The sequence below is a fragment of the Lepus europaeus genome, chromosome 7 (assembly GCF_033115175.1).
Source record: "Lepus europaeus isolate LE1 chromosome 7, mLepTim1.pri, whole genome shotgun sequence".
Lineage (NCBI taxonomy): Eukaryota > Metazoa > Chordata > Mammalia > Lagomorpha > Leporidae > Lepus > Lepus europaeus.
In genome coordinates, this window is record NC_084833.1 from 47,810,802 (window position 1) to 47,826,613 (window position 15,812).

Sequence of the window (15,812 nt, forward strand, 5' to 3'; positions counted from 1 at the left end):
AAGGTTCTGCTGTGCGGCTGAGCTGGAGGGAGTGGGTGGGCTCAAGATACAGAGCACCAGATGGAGGGGGTGCTGCGCAGGGGAGAAGCAGCATCCTGGGGGTTCTGAGCTCGGCCCTCCCTGCAGCCCCTGTTCTGGTCCTCGCTCTGTTTCCCATCTCCCCCCTCTCTCAATCAAGCACTCTGCTCTTGTGGGGTGCTGCCATGTCTGGGGAGCCTGTGGAACCAGCCCCTGACGGCCAACTCCCTGTGTGACCCTGCACAAGACAGCGGCCCCATGAGCCTCCATTTCCTGATCCGGGCAGGAATAGCAACTCCCACCCAGGTCATCATGGGCTTGTTGTGAAGATCCGCTCAAGGTATAGCTATCAAGCGGCACGGGCAAGGCCTGCATGAGGCATGATGGCAGGTCTCGGCCCCGGCAGGCGGCCTCACCAAGGGTTACAGAGGCTCTGGTGCCTGGGCTCCGATCTCCCCGGGAGAGTGCTTGCACGGAGACCCAGCTGGGGGATGTCACCCTAGTCCCGAGGCTGGGGCTAGAAAGCAGGCCCTGTGCCTGTGCCTGGAGTGGACGGCACCAGCCCCCCAGGCTCCCTGGTGTTCCTCCCTGGCCACATGGTGGGGCCCAACCTCCGACCTGCTTCCCAGCCCCGAGCCAGGCTGGTGGGCTCCAGCTTTTGTCTCCAGGAGATAACCTGGCGTCCTGTCCTGGCCCACCTCGGGGTATGGGGCAGGATGGAGGTGCTCAGGGGGTCTGAGGCCGACCCTAGCTGCCCACGGCTCTCAGCATGAGGAGGGACGGGGCAGGCAGTGCTGCAGCACCCCCTATAGAGCGGCTTAGCTCATTATCACCGGTTTGTTGTGGCAAACTGACAGTGGTTTAAAACGGGGTGGGGGGCGAGTTAGGAGAAGGTTGGACTTCAGGATAGAATCTGCTTCTAATGTTTACTGCTCCATCTGACATCTGGAGATAAAAATAGTAGCAGGTGATGTCCAAAGAGCACCCACCGTGTTCCTGGCCCCCCCGACTATGCTTTCCATACGTGCTCACTGCAACCTTCCAGCCTTGCTTTCATGATCCCCATTTAATGGAAGAGGAAGCTGAGGTCCAGCTGGGTGAGATGCCTCCTCCAAGGTCACACAGCCACTGCGTGACAGGATCTGAGCCCAGGTGTATCTGGCCGCAGCTACATCGAACAGCTAACCGCCATCCTTACACTGCCTCACAGGGCAGTGGCTCCCCTGAGGAGCACTGTGTTGCCGGGATGGGCTCTGGGCTGCGGGGACAGGGACCTGCACACTCGCTGTGTCGGGAGCTGACCGGCCGAGAGCTTGGACAGGTCGCCCCTGTCTCCGGGTCTCCATCTCCTCCTGTGTGAAGTGAGGCTGGCAGCAGGGCCTCTAAGGAGGTCACTTGAGCACAAAGCTCACTGCGGGGGCCCCGGCGTGGGGCTCACCCAGCGCTGCCGCTCCAGCTTCTTGATCTCACCTTCCTGAGCCTCAGCCTGGGATGGATGGGCGCCGGCGGCAGGCAGCCCCTCCGTCAGGAGGCTGCCGTATGAATCCCTGAGCAAACGTGTTTAAAGTGCTTCCCTGGCACAGCGCCCGGGACTCAGTTGAATCCAAGAGATAATTTTCTATTTTTCTTCTTAATAGTTATTGTTGAGGAAGATTGATCTGACTTACGTGTTGGCTGCATGTTTGTCTTGGAACCTGCCTGTCCTGAACACGGCCCAGGACCGTATTCCCATAGAACTTTATTTGCAAAATAGATGCTGAGCAGCATTTGGCCTAGGGCCACAGTCTGTTCACTCTGGTCTTTTCTATGAAGGAGAAATCGCCGTCAGGTCACCTGCAACGCAGGTGGGGAGTTTTTGTGTGTGTGTGTTTTATTACGTTTATTTTTCTTTATTTGAAAGACAGAATTACATAGAGAGGTAGAGAGAGAGAAGTCCTCCTTCTGCTGGTTCACTCCCCAAATGGCCACAACGGCCAGAGCTGAGCTGATCTGAAGTAAGGAACCAGGAGCTCCCATGCGGATGCAGGGGCCCAAGGACTTGGGCCGTCTTCTACTGCTTTCCCAGGTCATAGCAGGGAGCTGGATCGGAAGTGGAGCAGCCTGGACTAGAACCAGTGCCCCTGTGGGATGCTGGCTCTTCAGATCGGGGCTTTAACCTGCTGCGCCACAGTGCCGGCCCCAAGTGGGGAGTTTTGGTGTGTGTGTGCCTCAGCCCAAAAGGATGCTTTGTGATAGCCACAGTGCACACACTCACACCAGCCTCCCTGACACACTCCCACAGGAGCACACGCCCACCGGAGCCTGCACACATGCCCCTGTGCCCCATCTCCCCCCCACCACTCACACGCACAGGACCACATGCCCACGTAAGCCTGCATGCATGCCCTGTGCCCCGTCTCCCCCCTCCATGCTCACACGCACAGGACCACATGCCCACGTGAGCCTGCACACACTCCCTGTGCCCTGTCTCCCTCGGCAGCCCTGCTCATCTATTGGACCCTGGCCTTCATCACCAAGACCATCAAGTTCGTCAAGTTCCACGAGCACGCCATCGGCTTCTCGCAGCTGCGCTTCTGCCTCACCGGGCTGCTGGTCGTCCTCTACGGCATGCTGTTGCTCGTGGAGGTCAACGTCATCAGGGTGAGGGTAAGCCGCCCCACCCACCCCCAGCTCTGCCTGCTCCCGCGGGGAAGTTGAGGCTGGTGGGAGCAGTCTCGGGAGAGAGGTTCCACCCGGCCCAGCTGCCTCTGCTCTACCTCCCAGAGGGACAGGAGGGGATAGGACGGACGTGTGAGCCGAGCTGGAAGGGTGGGTTTACTCCCAGGGCGAGGCGGCAAATGCTCCAGGGCCTGACTTCTCCCTGTCTCGGTCTAGGGGTGAGGACTTTGCAGCTGGATGCACGCACACAGCCCCACACTCCGGGAAGGAGTGAACGCGACTGCATGCGTCGCCCGCTGTTTCGCTTTCCTTTCGGCTGGCCCCCTTCCCTGTCTTTTCCACCTCAGTCTGAGTCTTCCCCCTCCCTGCCCTCGCTGCCCCCACTCCAGGTAACCTAGATGGACAACCTCATTTATCTCCCCCTACTTGGCTTTTGTGAATGTCCCACAGACACCCCTATCTAAACGCATAGTTCTGTGGGTACCTTTTCTCAACACATGTGACGGTACAGGGTCCCTGTCTCAGCATGTGTTCCATCTAAGGGGGATCGTGTCATACACCTGTTTTGCATCTTGCCTTGCTCACCCAGCCAGTATCCCTTACCGCTCCCTCCAAGCCACGTGGCGTGGCCAGCTCAGTCTTCTTAGCGGCTGGGCAGTATTCCATTGCGCAGATGAACCCTAAGTGATGCAGCCCTCAGCTTATGGATGGCCATTCCTTTGTGGCCAAGTTCTTGCCTTCACAGATAATGGTGTCTTGAACGTGCCTGCAGCCTTATGTGTGGCTGCTTTTGTTGCTAGGAGAGAGAGTGAGGCCAGGAAGTGGCGCTGTCATGTCAAAGCGTCTGGGTGTTTGATGTGCTCATCAGTGTTGCAGCTCGCCTTCCTGGGGGACTGCATTCCACCTCAGAGCCTTTCCCTGCCTTGCGGCCGGCAGTGCAAGGCTATCATACGTGATAGTCCTTCCCAGCATGGGCCAGCTACACTGGATCTTAGCCAAAAGGCCGGGAAGCGAAGCGACATCTGACCGCTGCTCTCATTTGCATTCCTCTGGCTCCCATAAGGTGCCAGCCCCTTGCGCTGCCTCCCTCGGCTGACCGTCACAGCAGCCCTGTGCCAGCTGCCCCTTTCCTGAGGAGGTGGCATTTTAGATGAGGCTTTGTCCTGAGACATCTTGCTCGTAAGGGCAGGAGGCAGGATTTCAACCCCGGTCTGTGTGATGTCAACTCATGATGGAGGCGTGTGGCTGTCCTTGGATCTGGGGGACATCCCTGCTGTTCAAGGGATTCAGAGGAGACCTCAGCGAATGGTCACAAAGGAGGCCCTGGCACTGGTGGCCGGGAGGTGCTGGGGATCCTTTTCCTGGGAGTACTTGTAGGCAAGACATGGCCCATCTGCTGGGGGCACGGATGGGCCGTCATAACCCCAGGTCCTGCTGGGGGGGCAGAGTGTCCAGTGGTGAGGAGTTGCAGGGACCCATGTGCGGCCTGTGTTTCTCTGCCCCCTGCCCTCCCAGAGATACATCTTCTTCAAGACGCCGCGGGAGGTGAAGCCCCCTGAGGACCTGCAGGACCTGGGCGTGCGCTTCCTGCAGCCCTTTGTGAACCTGCTGTCCAAGGGCACCTACTGGTGGATGAACGCCTTCATCAAGACTGCCCACAAGAAGCCCATCGACCTGCGGGCCATCGGGAAGCTGCCCATTGCCATGCGGGCCCTCACCAACTACCGGCGGCTCTGCGAGGCCTTTGACGCCCAGGCGGTCAGTGCGGGCAAGGCGTGGCACCCATTGCCTTCCTTCCAGTGCAGAATCACGCACGGGAGCCTCAGAAAGCGTCGGGGAGAGCCCCTGGTGGGACGGGTCGGGTAACTGAGGCCCCACAAAGGGAAGAGGCGTGCCCTAAGGCACACTGGTGAGCCCGTGAGAGTTCACAGAGCAGTCATGCTGGAGTGGCCATCTGGTCCACTGTCCAGATGGGGAGACTGAGGCCTTGAGAAGGGACAAGCCCCACTGGCCTCCCCCATACCCTGTGCTCTTTATTCTGGAGCTCGGTGACTTGATGTGAAGGGCAGAGGGGTTAGTGGCCTGATCCTAACAATAACTCTGTGAGTGCGGCCAGGCGTGAATCGCTCCATGGCACTGAACACCGGGAATAAACAGAGGCCCCAGGAAAAGCTGAACCTGCCCAGAGCTGGCGCACGGCTGCCAGTGGCAGAGCCCAGTCCAATGCTGCGCCCTGGAACCCCAGGAGACACCAAGGCAGACCTGGTGACAAGGTCGTGAGTGTGGCACATGCACCCCGCATAGGTGCTGTGCTCATCACATCGCCCCAGGCCAGCTGAGCCACCCTGATCAGTCATCTGGCCTCAGTTTCCCCATCTAGCCCATGTTGGGGTTGATAGCATCCACCCAGCCGTGCACCTGGTGGTTTCATGATTTCTTCCTAGTGTTCACCTATTTGCAGAGGACATGGCCACTGGGTTTCCCCAGACAGAGGGAGCCAGGGGCATCCCGGGAGGCAAGGTGCTGGTATGAATGAACTCTCAACCCCTCTGACCCAGCCATCGGTCTCTCTGGGCAGCGGAAGGACACACAGAGCCTGCAGGGTGCCCGGGCTATCTGGCGGGCTCTCTGCCACGCCTTTGGGAGACGCCTGGTCCTCAGCAGCACCTTCCGCATTCTCGCTGACCTGCTGGGCTTCGCCGGGCCATTGTGCATCTTTGGGATCGTGGACCACCTGGGGAAGGAGAACCATGTCTTCCAGCCCAAGGTAGGACACCTTCTAGAAGGTTCTCAGCTGTGCATGAGAGTGATTGAGGCCAAAGTGTGTGAGCCACAGCCACACAGGGGTGGGGGGCACCTTACATGTGGACAGAGCCTGCATAGAAGTGCCATGGCCCAGGAGTTCGATGCGGCCCTATGCCCCTCTCCCCCGTCACTGCTGTGCTACCTCCCTGGGCTGTGAAGTCGTTGGGAAAGTTGCAGGAAGTGCATTTGTTGACCCAGCATCTAGAGTTTCCATGGTGGCTGCAATTGTTAGCTGTTAGTTGATGTTATCTGGATAAACTCAAAATAACCTTCCAGGGCTCTGTCGCCTTCAGCTCTTCAGATCTCACGGTTCGGCAGGGGTGTCTTGGGGCTGCTGAGGGGAGGGGGCCTCCACAGTCAGGGTGTCTTCTCTCACTCTGAGGCTCCTTCAAAGCTACCCCAGGCTGATGAATATGTAGGACCTTCTCATTAGGATTTCTGCTTCAAAATAGGGCCCATGGCTTAAAATGACACCTGTGAGACCAGGTGATGTCCGGCGGTCTTTGCAGCTGTCAAGGCGCTATGAACGGAACCTTGCTGGACCAGAGACACAGAACACCGTTTCTGGAGGTCATTTCCCCGCTCGTGGCAATCACAGCCACTTCGGGCTCAGGGGTCCTCCTTTGGTCCATTCCTTTGTGCCTCTTGGGTTTATGTGGCCACACAATGGAAAGTGGCTCACCCCTAATGAGACTCAGAGTTTTATTCACCCGGTGAGGCTGTCAGTATAGCATCCTCATCACAGCCACTCCGAAAACAATGCAGAGACTTTGTAATTGGGGCTCTTAATAATTTAGAACACCGCCCGCGTAATGTTAACTCATCTCGGGAGCTCCAAAGTCGCCGACGGCAGCTAATCCTCAGGAGGTTTGTGTTAATTTTCCTGGAGATGTTATGAGTCAGCTGAGCATCCTGGGTTACATGAGATACGTGACACAGGACACGTGTGTCTGTCTGAATCGTTGAGCGAGTGTTTATTGAACCCTACTTACTGTGTGCCAGACCTGGGTTGGTTTGTGGGAACATGTGGGGCATGGTTACAGTAGCAGCCACTTATGGACAGCTTAACACAGACCTGGCTATGTGCACAAGTTACCCATGTGTCGCTGAATCCCTAAAACAGCCCCACAGTAGTTTTTGGTTGAGATATCATTTCCCATACTAGACAATTCATGAGATACATATTCTTATCCCCATTTTATAGATGAGAAACTTTTTAAAAAAGATTTATTTATTTATTTACTTGAGAGGCAGAGATACAGACACAGAGAGAGAGGTTGAGAGAGAGAGAGGTCTTCCATCCGCTGGTTCACTCTCCAAATGGCTGCAATAGCTGGAGCCGGGCTGATCCGAAGCCAGGAGCTAGGAGCTTCCTCTGGGTCTCCCATGTGGGTGCAGTGGCTCAAGTACCTGGGCCATCCTCCACTGCCTTCCCAGGCCATCAGCAGGGGAGCTGGATTGGAAGTGGAGCCACCAGGACGCGAACCGACACCCATATGGGATCTACTGCACTGGCCCCTAGATGAGAAACTTGAGATGCAGAGAGATTAGCTAACTTTCCCTAGGGTCTCCCAGTTAGTAACTGGGTCAGGGTTGAATCCAAATCTCTCCCACTCCATGGTCTGGGCTCTTACAACCAAGGTGCTAAATTGACTATTACTATCAAGCCCTTGCTTCTAGCTGCAAGAACTGTGAAATCCAATGGGGGTGAGAGAAATCTAAATAAATATTTTTATACTGTGTGCTACATCTGATGGTTAGGAGGCGTGGCAGGGAAGTGAGGGACAAACTCAGCCAGAGGCTGTGGACCCCTTCTTAGAGGAGGGAGTATTTGAATGGGGCCTTGGTGGGAAAGTAGGAGCTGGCCAGGCTGAGATGGACAGATTTCCTTTTCAATCAAGAAAAGAGGACTCTTTTTGCTTATTTAGATTTTTGATGGCCTTTGGGGCTTTGTCTGGCTTTTTGAGCCTCTGGACTTAGTCCAGAAAGGAGGGGGTGAGTGACTGCTTCTCTTGTCCCCAGGAGTGTCACCTCTAGCGCTAAGCTGACCACCGGCGACCCCAGAATTCTCTGCATTGGCACTCCGCAGCAGCCCGGAGCACAGTGGTAGTCCCAGGGGGAGGTGACCCCAGCCAGGGCCCTTCATGGCCTCTCCACGCCACCTTCTTCTAGAGCTTGGCAGCCTGTGCCAAGGATCTGGCGAGACAGCCCTTAGGATCTGAGCTGTCTGAAGGTCACCTGGCCGTCCTGTTCCTCCCTCTCTGTACGCAGACCCTGGGTTTATTGCTCTCTCGTTGGAATGCTCTCCTCCCAGTTACTTATCAGCACATAAATCCCAGAGACAGATGGCCCTGCCTCAGTGGCAGCGGCCCTTATCAGATTTACTCTTTGTTCCTGCCGCCAAATGCAATCGGCAAATTTCCGACTTAGAAACGAGAGTGGAAAATAAATACAGCCTCCAGTGCCCACAACAAAGCACTATCCATCCCGTGGTTGCCTGGGATGGGGCTTCATTCTCCCCTGGGCTTCTGAGCCCAGATAATAGGGAAAAAGCGGTCACTGACCGAGGTCATTTCATTCATCCCCCTGCCTCCTAGTGGCTCTCACCCCGAGAGTGGGCGCTATTCTGGTCCCCATTACAAGTCATGAGGAACTTCCTTCCGTCCGGCCTGGATGTGTCCTGATGCAGCCTGGGCGCCTGCGCTGCCTCAATGGCCCTGGCTCTCCTGTCCTCTCCTCCCTGCCGGGACACTCTCGGCTGGCAGCAAAGGCGTCACCCTCTGCATCCCCCATGGTCGACAGCTGATGTCTTCAGTTACTGAGAGAGTCCGTGCCCTGCCAGGTCTGTGATGCTCCTGCCCGCTCTGCCATTCCCCAGGGAAGCTGGGCGCCAGGCGGGGCTCCACCCACCAGCCAGCTCTTTCCAGCCCTCTCTCCCGCCCAACCCCCATCCCAATCTGTCGCCTGCAACGGATGGCCACTGCTCTGGCTGGAGGCTGAGAGAATTGGATTCGTACAGAATGGCTGGGGTCTGAGACCTGCCGGCACCGCTCTGGGCTATCGGCTGGGCCAGAGAAAGAAAAGGGTTTGATTTCAGAACCAAAGCTTTAAAGGCCTCTGATGCTCAGTGGAAAGGCACAGGTGGCTTTGTGAGTGTGTGTGTGCTTGTTTGCAAATGACTTCTCATGGGGACTACTTCTGGGTCTGTTTGTCCCTGTCTCTCTCATTGTGTGTGTGTGTGTGTGTGTGTGTGGCCATGTTTGTGGCTCTCACTATGGGTGACTTAATGAGCTTACTTGTGTTTGTGTTTCTGTGACTTTGTGGGCTGGCCTCTTCATCACACTGCCCGTGCAGCTGTCCTAGAGTGCTTGCCTTCACGTCACTAACCTCTTCTTAGCCACCAAGACTCTGCTCAAATGTTGCCTCCTGCAGGAAGCCTTCCCTGGTTGACTTAGATGCCTCTCTTTAGTGCTCCTTGAACATCCAGTGCTTCTGCCATCAAAGCGCTCTGTGTCTCTTTCCACAGCGTGACCCCGAGTCCCCTGAGAAAGCAACCGCAGTTGTCTGACCTCTGTGTCTGCAGCACCCAACACCCAGCCTGACACACAGGAGACGTAGAAGAAATGATCATACAATGAATAATGCAGAAGTTACCATGCATTGAGGGCTATATTCACAAATTCTTTTTTATATGCCTTGTGATGTTGAATCCTCATAACCTTTTGCTGTAGAAGCCCTCAACAGCTTCATTTCACAGATGAAGAAACCAAAGAACTTGCCCAATGACACAAGGCTAATCTCTAATGAGTCATGATTTGAACACGGATGTGGCTGACCTCCAAGTCCAGCTCTTGAACGCATCAGATGGCTATGGGTGGGTGGGTGGTGTGCTGGTCCCCAGATGGCCAAAGCCAGTTCTTGCTTTTCCCCAGGACCTCCCAGGGCTGGCATGTGTGGACCGCTCCCCTTCTGGCCCCTGCCAGCACCAGAGGCAAGGGCCCCCAGGACACTAAGCTCCTGAGAGCAAGGGAAGGGCCCTTGCCAGGCACGCCTGGGTCAGACAGGGACAACAGGGACCAGGACTGGAGAGGCAGGACTGCTGGGTCCCCGTCCCACCTCTGCAGCTCACGCTCCCAAGGCTCTTCGGCAGTCACATTTACAGCCCTAGCTGCAAAATGGGGACGTGTGTGACAACTTCCGTAGAAAATCCAGTGCCATGATGACTGCCGGTGCGGAATCACTCTGTAAAATGTGTATGGAGCATGGCTGGCAGAAACCTGGAAACCAGTGCAGTTTCTTCCCTGAGAGACAGGGAAAACCAGCACTGGGCATTTGGTCTTCCAAACCATCGACCTTCCACCGAATGTTGAGCTGTGGGCCCTTGGCCTTTTCTCTCCTGCCAGGGCGCCTTCAGGGTGCTGCCCAGAACCCTCACCCCCTCTTTCCCTCCCTCCCCCCGGGCGCTCATCTCCCCACACTTCGCCAGGGCCTGCCTTTCTGGGGCAGCATCGCAGGCCTCTTGGCGAGTCTAGATGTATTCATGTGTCTGTTTGACAGAGAAAGATAGAGACAAAGAGATCTTCCATCTGCTGGCTCACTCCCCAAGTGGCTGCCACAGTCAGGGCTGGTCCAGGCTGAAACCCAGAGTCAGGAATTCCGTTCAGGTCTCCCACATGCGTAGCAGGGGCCCAAGCACTTGGGCCAATTTCCGTTGCTTCTCCAGACCTGTTAGCAGGGAGCTGGATCGCAAGTAGAGCAGCCGGGACTCAAACCCGCTTCCTTGTGGGATGCTGCTATTGCAGGTGGCGCCTGAATCTGCTGCACCACAGTGCCGGCTCCCTGGTACTCCCTTCTTCATTGAGAAGTCAGCTGTTTGTTCCAGGCTCCATACCTGGAGCCTGTTTGAAGTTGAAACTGTTTGAAGAGATCTGATGGTGACCTAATGACTTTTACTTGCTAGGAGATTTTCATTTCAACCTATCACAAAAGCCTTGATCCACAGGCGTGCAGTTTTCTGACCCCAGGGCCTATGCATGGTGGAAAGCAGGGTGCAGAGGTCGGGGTTTTGTCTCTGGAGCTGCGAAAATCTGTTGCTTTGTTTAAAATGTGCAAATATTTAACAACTACAGCCCACAGTCTGTCTGCCCAGCACACGGGATCAGTTGCCATTTCCAGCGCTCGGCTCCCAGCCTCGGTGTTTTGTGATCACTGTTAATGCAGCACGCGTGCAGCGTTCACGTGCTGGAGAGCTTTCGTGACATCCGTGTTCTTGGGTGCAGGGTGTTCCTACGTGTTAGGCAGCCCGCCGAGCCCTCCCCCAGGCTGGGCGCACGCATGGGCTTTGCAGTCTCCTTGGCTCTACCCCAGAAATAAGCATCTTGGTGCGCACAGCCGTTCCCTTCTGTAAAGAGTTCTCTTTGGGATGAATGTCCATGATGTGCTTTACCGCTGTACAATAACGCACTCCGTCCTCTGGGGCCGGGTCTCAGCAGAGGAGGGCGGTGGGAGGGAGAAGAACCCCAGGGCAGGTTAGACAGGGCCGGGTTTTCCGAAGCCCACAGGCCCGCATTTCCTGCCCGGACCAGCCCAATCCTGGGCCAGTCACATGTGGCCTCGGGCCAGCCACTTACCCAAGTCGGAACCTCGTTTCTTCCTGTGTGAAGCGGGGCTAGGCACAGCATCTGGGGATTTCGAGAATGGAGTTCTGCGCATGCCCAACACTGTCTCCTCCCCTTCCACCCCGCCCTGTGGGGGCGGGTGTCCCCTCCCCTGAAGCCTCAGCTTAAGGCCCATTCCGCTACTTTCGGCCACGCCCACCTTCTGCCTGCCACCTCCTCGCTGTCCCTCCCTCTGGTACACTGGTGATGGGACCGAGCACAGGGGCTTCTTCAGGCCTTGGGGGACCCTCTTGCATGTACCCCTGGGTCACCTCCCTGTGCCGTCCCCAACAGGGAGAGACCCCCATCCCAAAGAACCCGGGAGAGACCTTGCGGTACACAGGACCAGGAGGCATTGAGGGCGGGCAGGAGGGCCTCTGTTAAACCAAGAGGTGAAGTCTTGTTCTCCCCCAGGAATCCCCACAGCCAAGATCCAGGAATTTCTAACTCAAGGAAAAGGCCTCCCTGCGGCCCTGGGCCAGCAGGGTCCTGGCGGTGGACACGCCCCCGGCTCCCCTGCAGCCGCTCCCTGCTCAGGAAGGGGAGCCTGTGTGTTTGGGAAACTGCAGCAGGCCCACGGGCTCAGCAGGATCATGGCTTCCTGGGAGCTACTGAGGCTGCATTTGGAAACAGAGGCACGCTGCGCCCTGGTAACTTTAGCAACAGAGCCCAGGAGTTTGCTTTCCAGCACTAGTTATCATCGGAGATCTCGCTGGAAGTGCAGCCAGGGAGCCTGAAATGCCAAAGAGCCCCTGGGGCACCCGAGGCTGTGGGGGCTTGGGTCTGACTCGTCTCAGTCTACTGTGAGTGGGGAGCACGCCTTGGCCATGGCATCCATCGGCTTCTTCTGCCCAGAAGCCCCCGTGGCACAGGCTACTGGTGAGCATGGGCCGAGGCCTCGGCTGCCTGTTCGTCCATAGCAGAGCAGTGCAGCGGGGGCATAGCTCTGGCACCTCCAGGTCGGGCTGCTCTGTGGTTGACCCCATTTATTCCTGCCCCACTCAGAAGGCACTCTCTTGGGCTTGGTGGCCACGGTGCAGAGAGTCACCTCCATGGGCCTTGGGCTAGAAGTGGATCCCCTTCTGGTCCCCTAAGCAGGAAGAGGAAGGGGGATATAGGCAACCCCCGTAGGTAGAAGAATGTTGAGTGGGGTTTGGCAGTCTGAGTTTTCACATGTGGACAGTTGCGCAGGCTTATAGGCGGGGAGCGTCCTGTAGGTCTCCGGGTCCTTGTGGCACAGCCGTGTGAACTGATGGTGGGTGTGTGCTGGCACAGCCGTGTGTACGACCAGGGGTACTGTGGTGCCGTGTGGCTGCCAATGACAGCTGCCTCTGAACTCGTCTTTCCAACAGACACAGTTTCTCGGGGTTTACTTCGTCTCCTCGCAAGAGTTCCTTGCGAATGCCTACGTCTTAGCCGTGCTCCTCTTCCTCGCCCTCCTGCTACAGAGGACGTTCCTGCAGGCATCCTACTACGTCGCCATCGAGACCGGGATCAACTTGCGAGGCGCCATCCAGGTACTCGGGTGTCAGTTCTCTCACTTCACAACGAGAGCCACGTTATTCATCTTCTTGGACCTTCAAGAGTAATTCTGCCGTGAGATTCTTTTTCACTGTCTTTTGACGGTGCCTTGGAACAATAACCATAGGCAAAGCAGTGTGGGCTAAAAGCGTCCTGGGCTGGGCTTGGGAAACGCAGGAGCTCGAGCCCTGGTTCTGCTGTGGACCAGATCTGAGATGTCTCCTTGCCCAGCCCTTGAACCTGGCAGACATCACCAATCCATCACAGCACCCTTCCCTGTGAGTGCAGATGCAACCTCAGAATCCTTCTCTAGATACTGTTCCAGAGTTCTGCTACCAGCCAGTCTTCCTTAGGTGCAAAACTAGAATTGTGAAAGACATTCCAGGTCTACATGGCCTCTACTGCCTAACCATTGGGTCCCTGAGGTCTGTGTCTGGCCTGACAGATCCTTGGAGGGCCAGGCTCTTGGTCTTGCCATCTGTGGCTTCGTTCTTAGAGTCGGTTGGAAGGGTGAGCAAAATCCAAGCATGTTCAGGGTTCCTTGGGAGCAGGTGGTGATGGAAGTTGTGCAAATCTCAGTGTTTGCATTAGAATTTTGGGTCAGCTATGAGAGACCCTACGTGACAATACTTTCAATAGGATACAAATTTCTTAATTTTTCACATTGAGTCAAGGCTGGTCCAGCAGCTGCACAGTCATCAGAGACCTAGGCTCTTTCCCTGATGTTGCTCTTCCAGGATTATTTATTCATTTTTAAGATTTATTCATTTATTTGAAAGGCTGAGGTCCAGAGAGAGAGAGAAGGATGGAGAGAGAGGTTCTATCCGCAAGTGGCTGCCTGGGCCATGCTGTAGCCACAGCATGGGTCTCCCACATGGATGCAGGGGTCTGAAGACCTGGGCCATCTTCTGATGCTTTCCCAAGCACATCAGCAGGGAGTTGGATCACAAGTGGAGCAGTCAGGGCCTGAACCTGGAGGTAGCAGTTCAACCCACTGTACCACAGCACCGGTGCCTCTGTCAGCCTTCTTACGTGACTTTTGTCTCATGGTGCAGGGTGGCTCTGGAACTGTTGCTATCACGTTTGCATTGAAACTAGCAAGAAGGGACAAGAGGAGCGAATGATGCTTCCTTTGTTTTGGGGCAGGTGTAGGGTTGAATGCTGTTCCCTTTTAAAATCCTGATGCGGAAGTTGCACATACCCTGTCTCACCCCAGTGGTGAGAAACTGACCAGAAGGCCAGGCCCAGAGGCTGGAAGGTGCAGTTTCTATTCTTGACACTCATGTATATCCCCTGCTAGAAATCCCTGTGGTACAAAAGGGAGGATGGATGTTGAGGGGTAGCTGGAGATTCGGTCATACTCAGGGATTGCTATAAAGTTGAGGCAAGATCTCAAAGCTACCTCGTTTAAAAACATTCTTCAAAATTATTAACATTGACTGCTCCTGTGGGAGCCGAGATCAGAGACTTTACAGAAAAGTGACCCGGAGGAGAAGGGAGGAGTAGCTAGCCTGGGCTGGAGACAATGTCAGGAACCCAGCTCTAGCTATCTCAGTGTACAGTCCCTGTGAATGGTGGCCCCTGAAGTTGGACAGTGCACAACTTGTACAGCTGTACTTGACAGCACCGCCCATACCAGTGGTTTTTCACTGGGGAAGTAGAGCATTTCCTTGGGATGTCATCATATGAAGATGATGGAATGAGCCAAAAAAAAAAAATGTAAGACTCTGTAAGATCTGTGGGGGCTCGGAGACAGGAGGCATCAAACTATTTCTCAGTATAGAAATGTTCTCTAAAAATCCCAGCCTCCACTCAGACCCCTCCAGTCAGGCAGACTCACACCACGGACAGCAGCCACTTTTGAAGTTGGACAGTTCTGTGATGAAACCTGCTTTATACTTGTAAGTCATAAATCACGCACCAACCCAGCATTTTCCAATTACACGAAAAGAGCCAAAAATGGTTTTTTAATGTGGTAGCCTATAATTGCTTTTATCAAACTGTTGAAATCTTTTGCATTAATAAGAGAGACTAATTCACCTGCCACCAAAAGGAAATACTGGCATTAATTACGAAAACAGATTAGGAAAGAGAAAACTTTCTTCCCTTCAGAGATTTCCAGAAAATTATGTACAGAAAATGTACCCTTATCAAGGAGAGTTTGTTTCTTCATGAGTTTAAGAATAATTATGCATTTTGCATGAAAAGTGTTTAAGCAAAATTACTGAGTTTCATATAACATTTTTAAAATACACCAGCTACCATTTGGTTATGCATTTCCATGTGTCATTATGTCTCCCTGTCCCTACCACATTGAACCCGGGGGACAAGCCTTTGAGGCCTGGTCCCGCACGACCCAGGAGGTACATAGATTTGTCCAAAATGCTATTGCCATGACCATTATTTTAAAGCTTGCCCGTGGTGCATATCTACTCATCAAAATATAGAATAGCTTCATGCTTCAGGAAAACCTGATGCACACAAAAGCCCGGGTTACACAAAAGATGAATCAAGGGCTGGCGATCCACTTTACACCAGGCGGATTTCATTCAAGAGCAGGCACCCCTCAGACATTCAAGCCAGGAATGCATTTTCCCTTGTTCAGGTGCACACGGCCTGAAAATCTCCCTGGGAGGCATGGTCACTCTGTGCAGAATGATTGGGTTTTTCAGGCTCAGGGAAAGCCACTACTGTGGCTGGGCCCCGGCTGCCCCGTGGCAGCCCTGGGGGTGCCTGGACTCCAAGAGGGCGCTGGGGTGATCGACACTCAAGGCCAAGTCTTCCATCAGCCAGGTGCAAGCCTTGCGTTGTCGCAAGGCTCGACTGTGACAGGGCTTGGCTCCAGCAGGGACCCCTTCCCTGGGGGGGAGGTGATGGCCACAGTAAACCCGCCGGCCGCCTGCACTTCATCATTCTTATGGCTCTGAAGTGTGTTCTCCACCAGCCCCTCATAAATCAAGAATACAACTGGACATGAAGATCAGATCTGAAGATTTAAGAGCTAATTAAGTCCCATCCCCCAGGGGAGAGGCTTCACTGGCTGAGGAAGTAGCTTGCCATGCCGCCGTGGGTCCTCACCCAAATACCGCCTCCTGGGCTTCCTGGGTCCTCACCCAAATGCTGCCTCCTGGGCTTCCTGGATCTTGGACAAAG

General features: G+C 55.1%; 1 protein-coding gene across 3 annotated transcripts in view; it reads left to right on the forward strand.

Annotated features, from left to right (window-relative positions):
• ABCC8 (ATP binding cassette subfamily C member 8) overlaps positions 1-15,812 on the forward strand; it is a 72,050-nt gene that overhangs the window by 10,211 nt on the left and 46,027 nt on the right. For 2 of the 3 annotated variants that reach the window (XM_062198092.1, XM_062198094.1), the window contains exons 4-7: positions 2,498-2,664; positions 4,192-4,431; positions 5,255-5,443; positions 12,491-12,655. In XM_062198092.1, coding sequence (XP_062054076.1) covers positions 2,498-2,664; positions 4,192-4,431; positions 5,255-5,443; positions 12,491-12,655 — 761 coding nt within the window. Of the gene's footprint in view, positions 1-2,497; positions 2,665-4,191; positions 4,435-5,254; positions 5,444-12,490; positions 12,656-15,812 lie in introns of all 3 variants that reach the window. The other variant, XM_062198093.1, reaches the window with a different exon arrangement.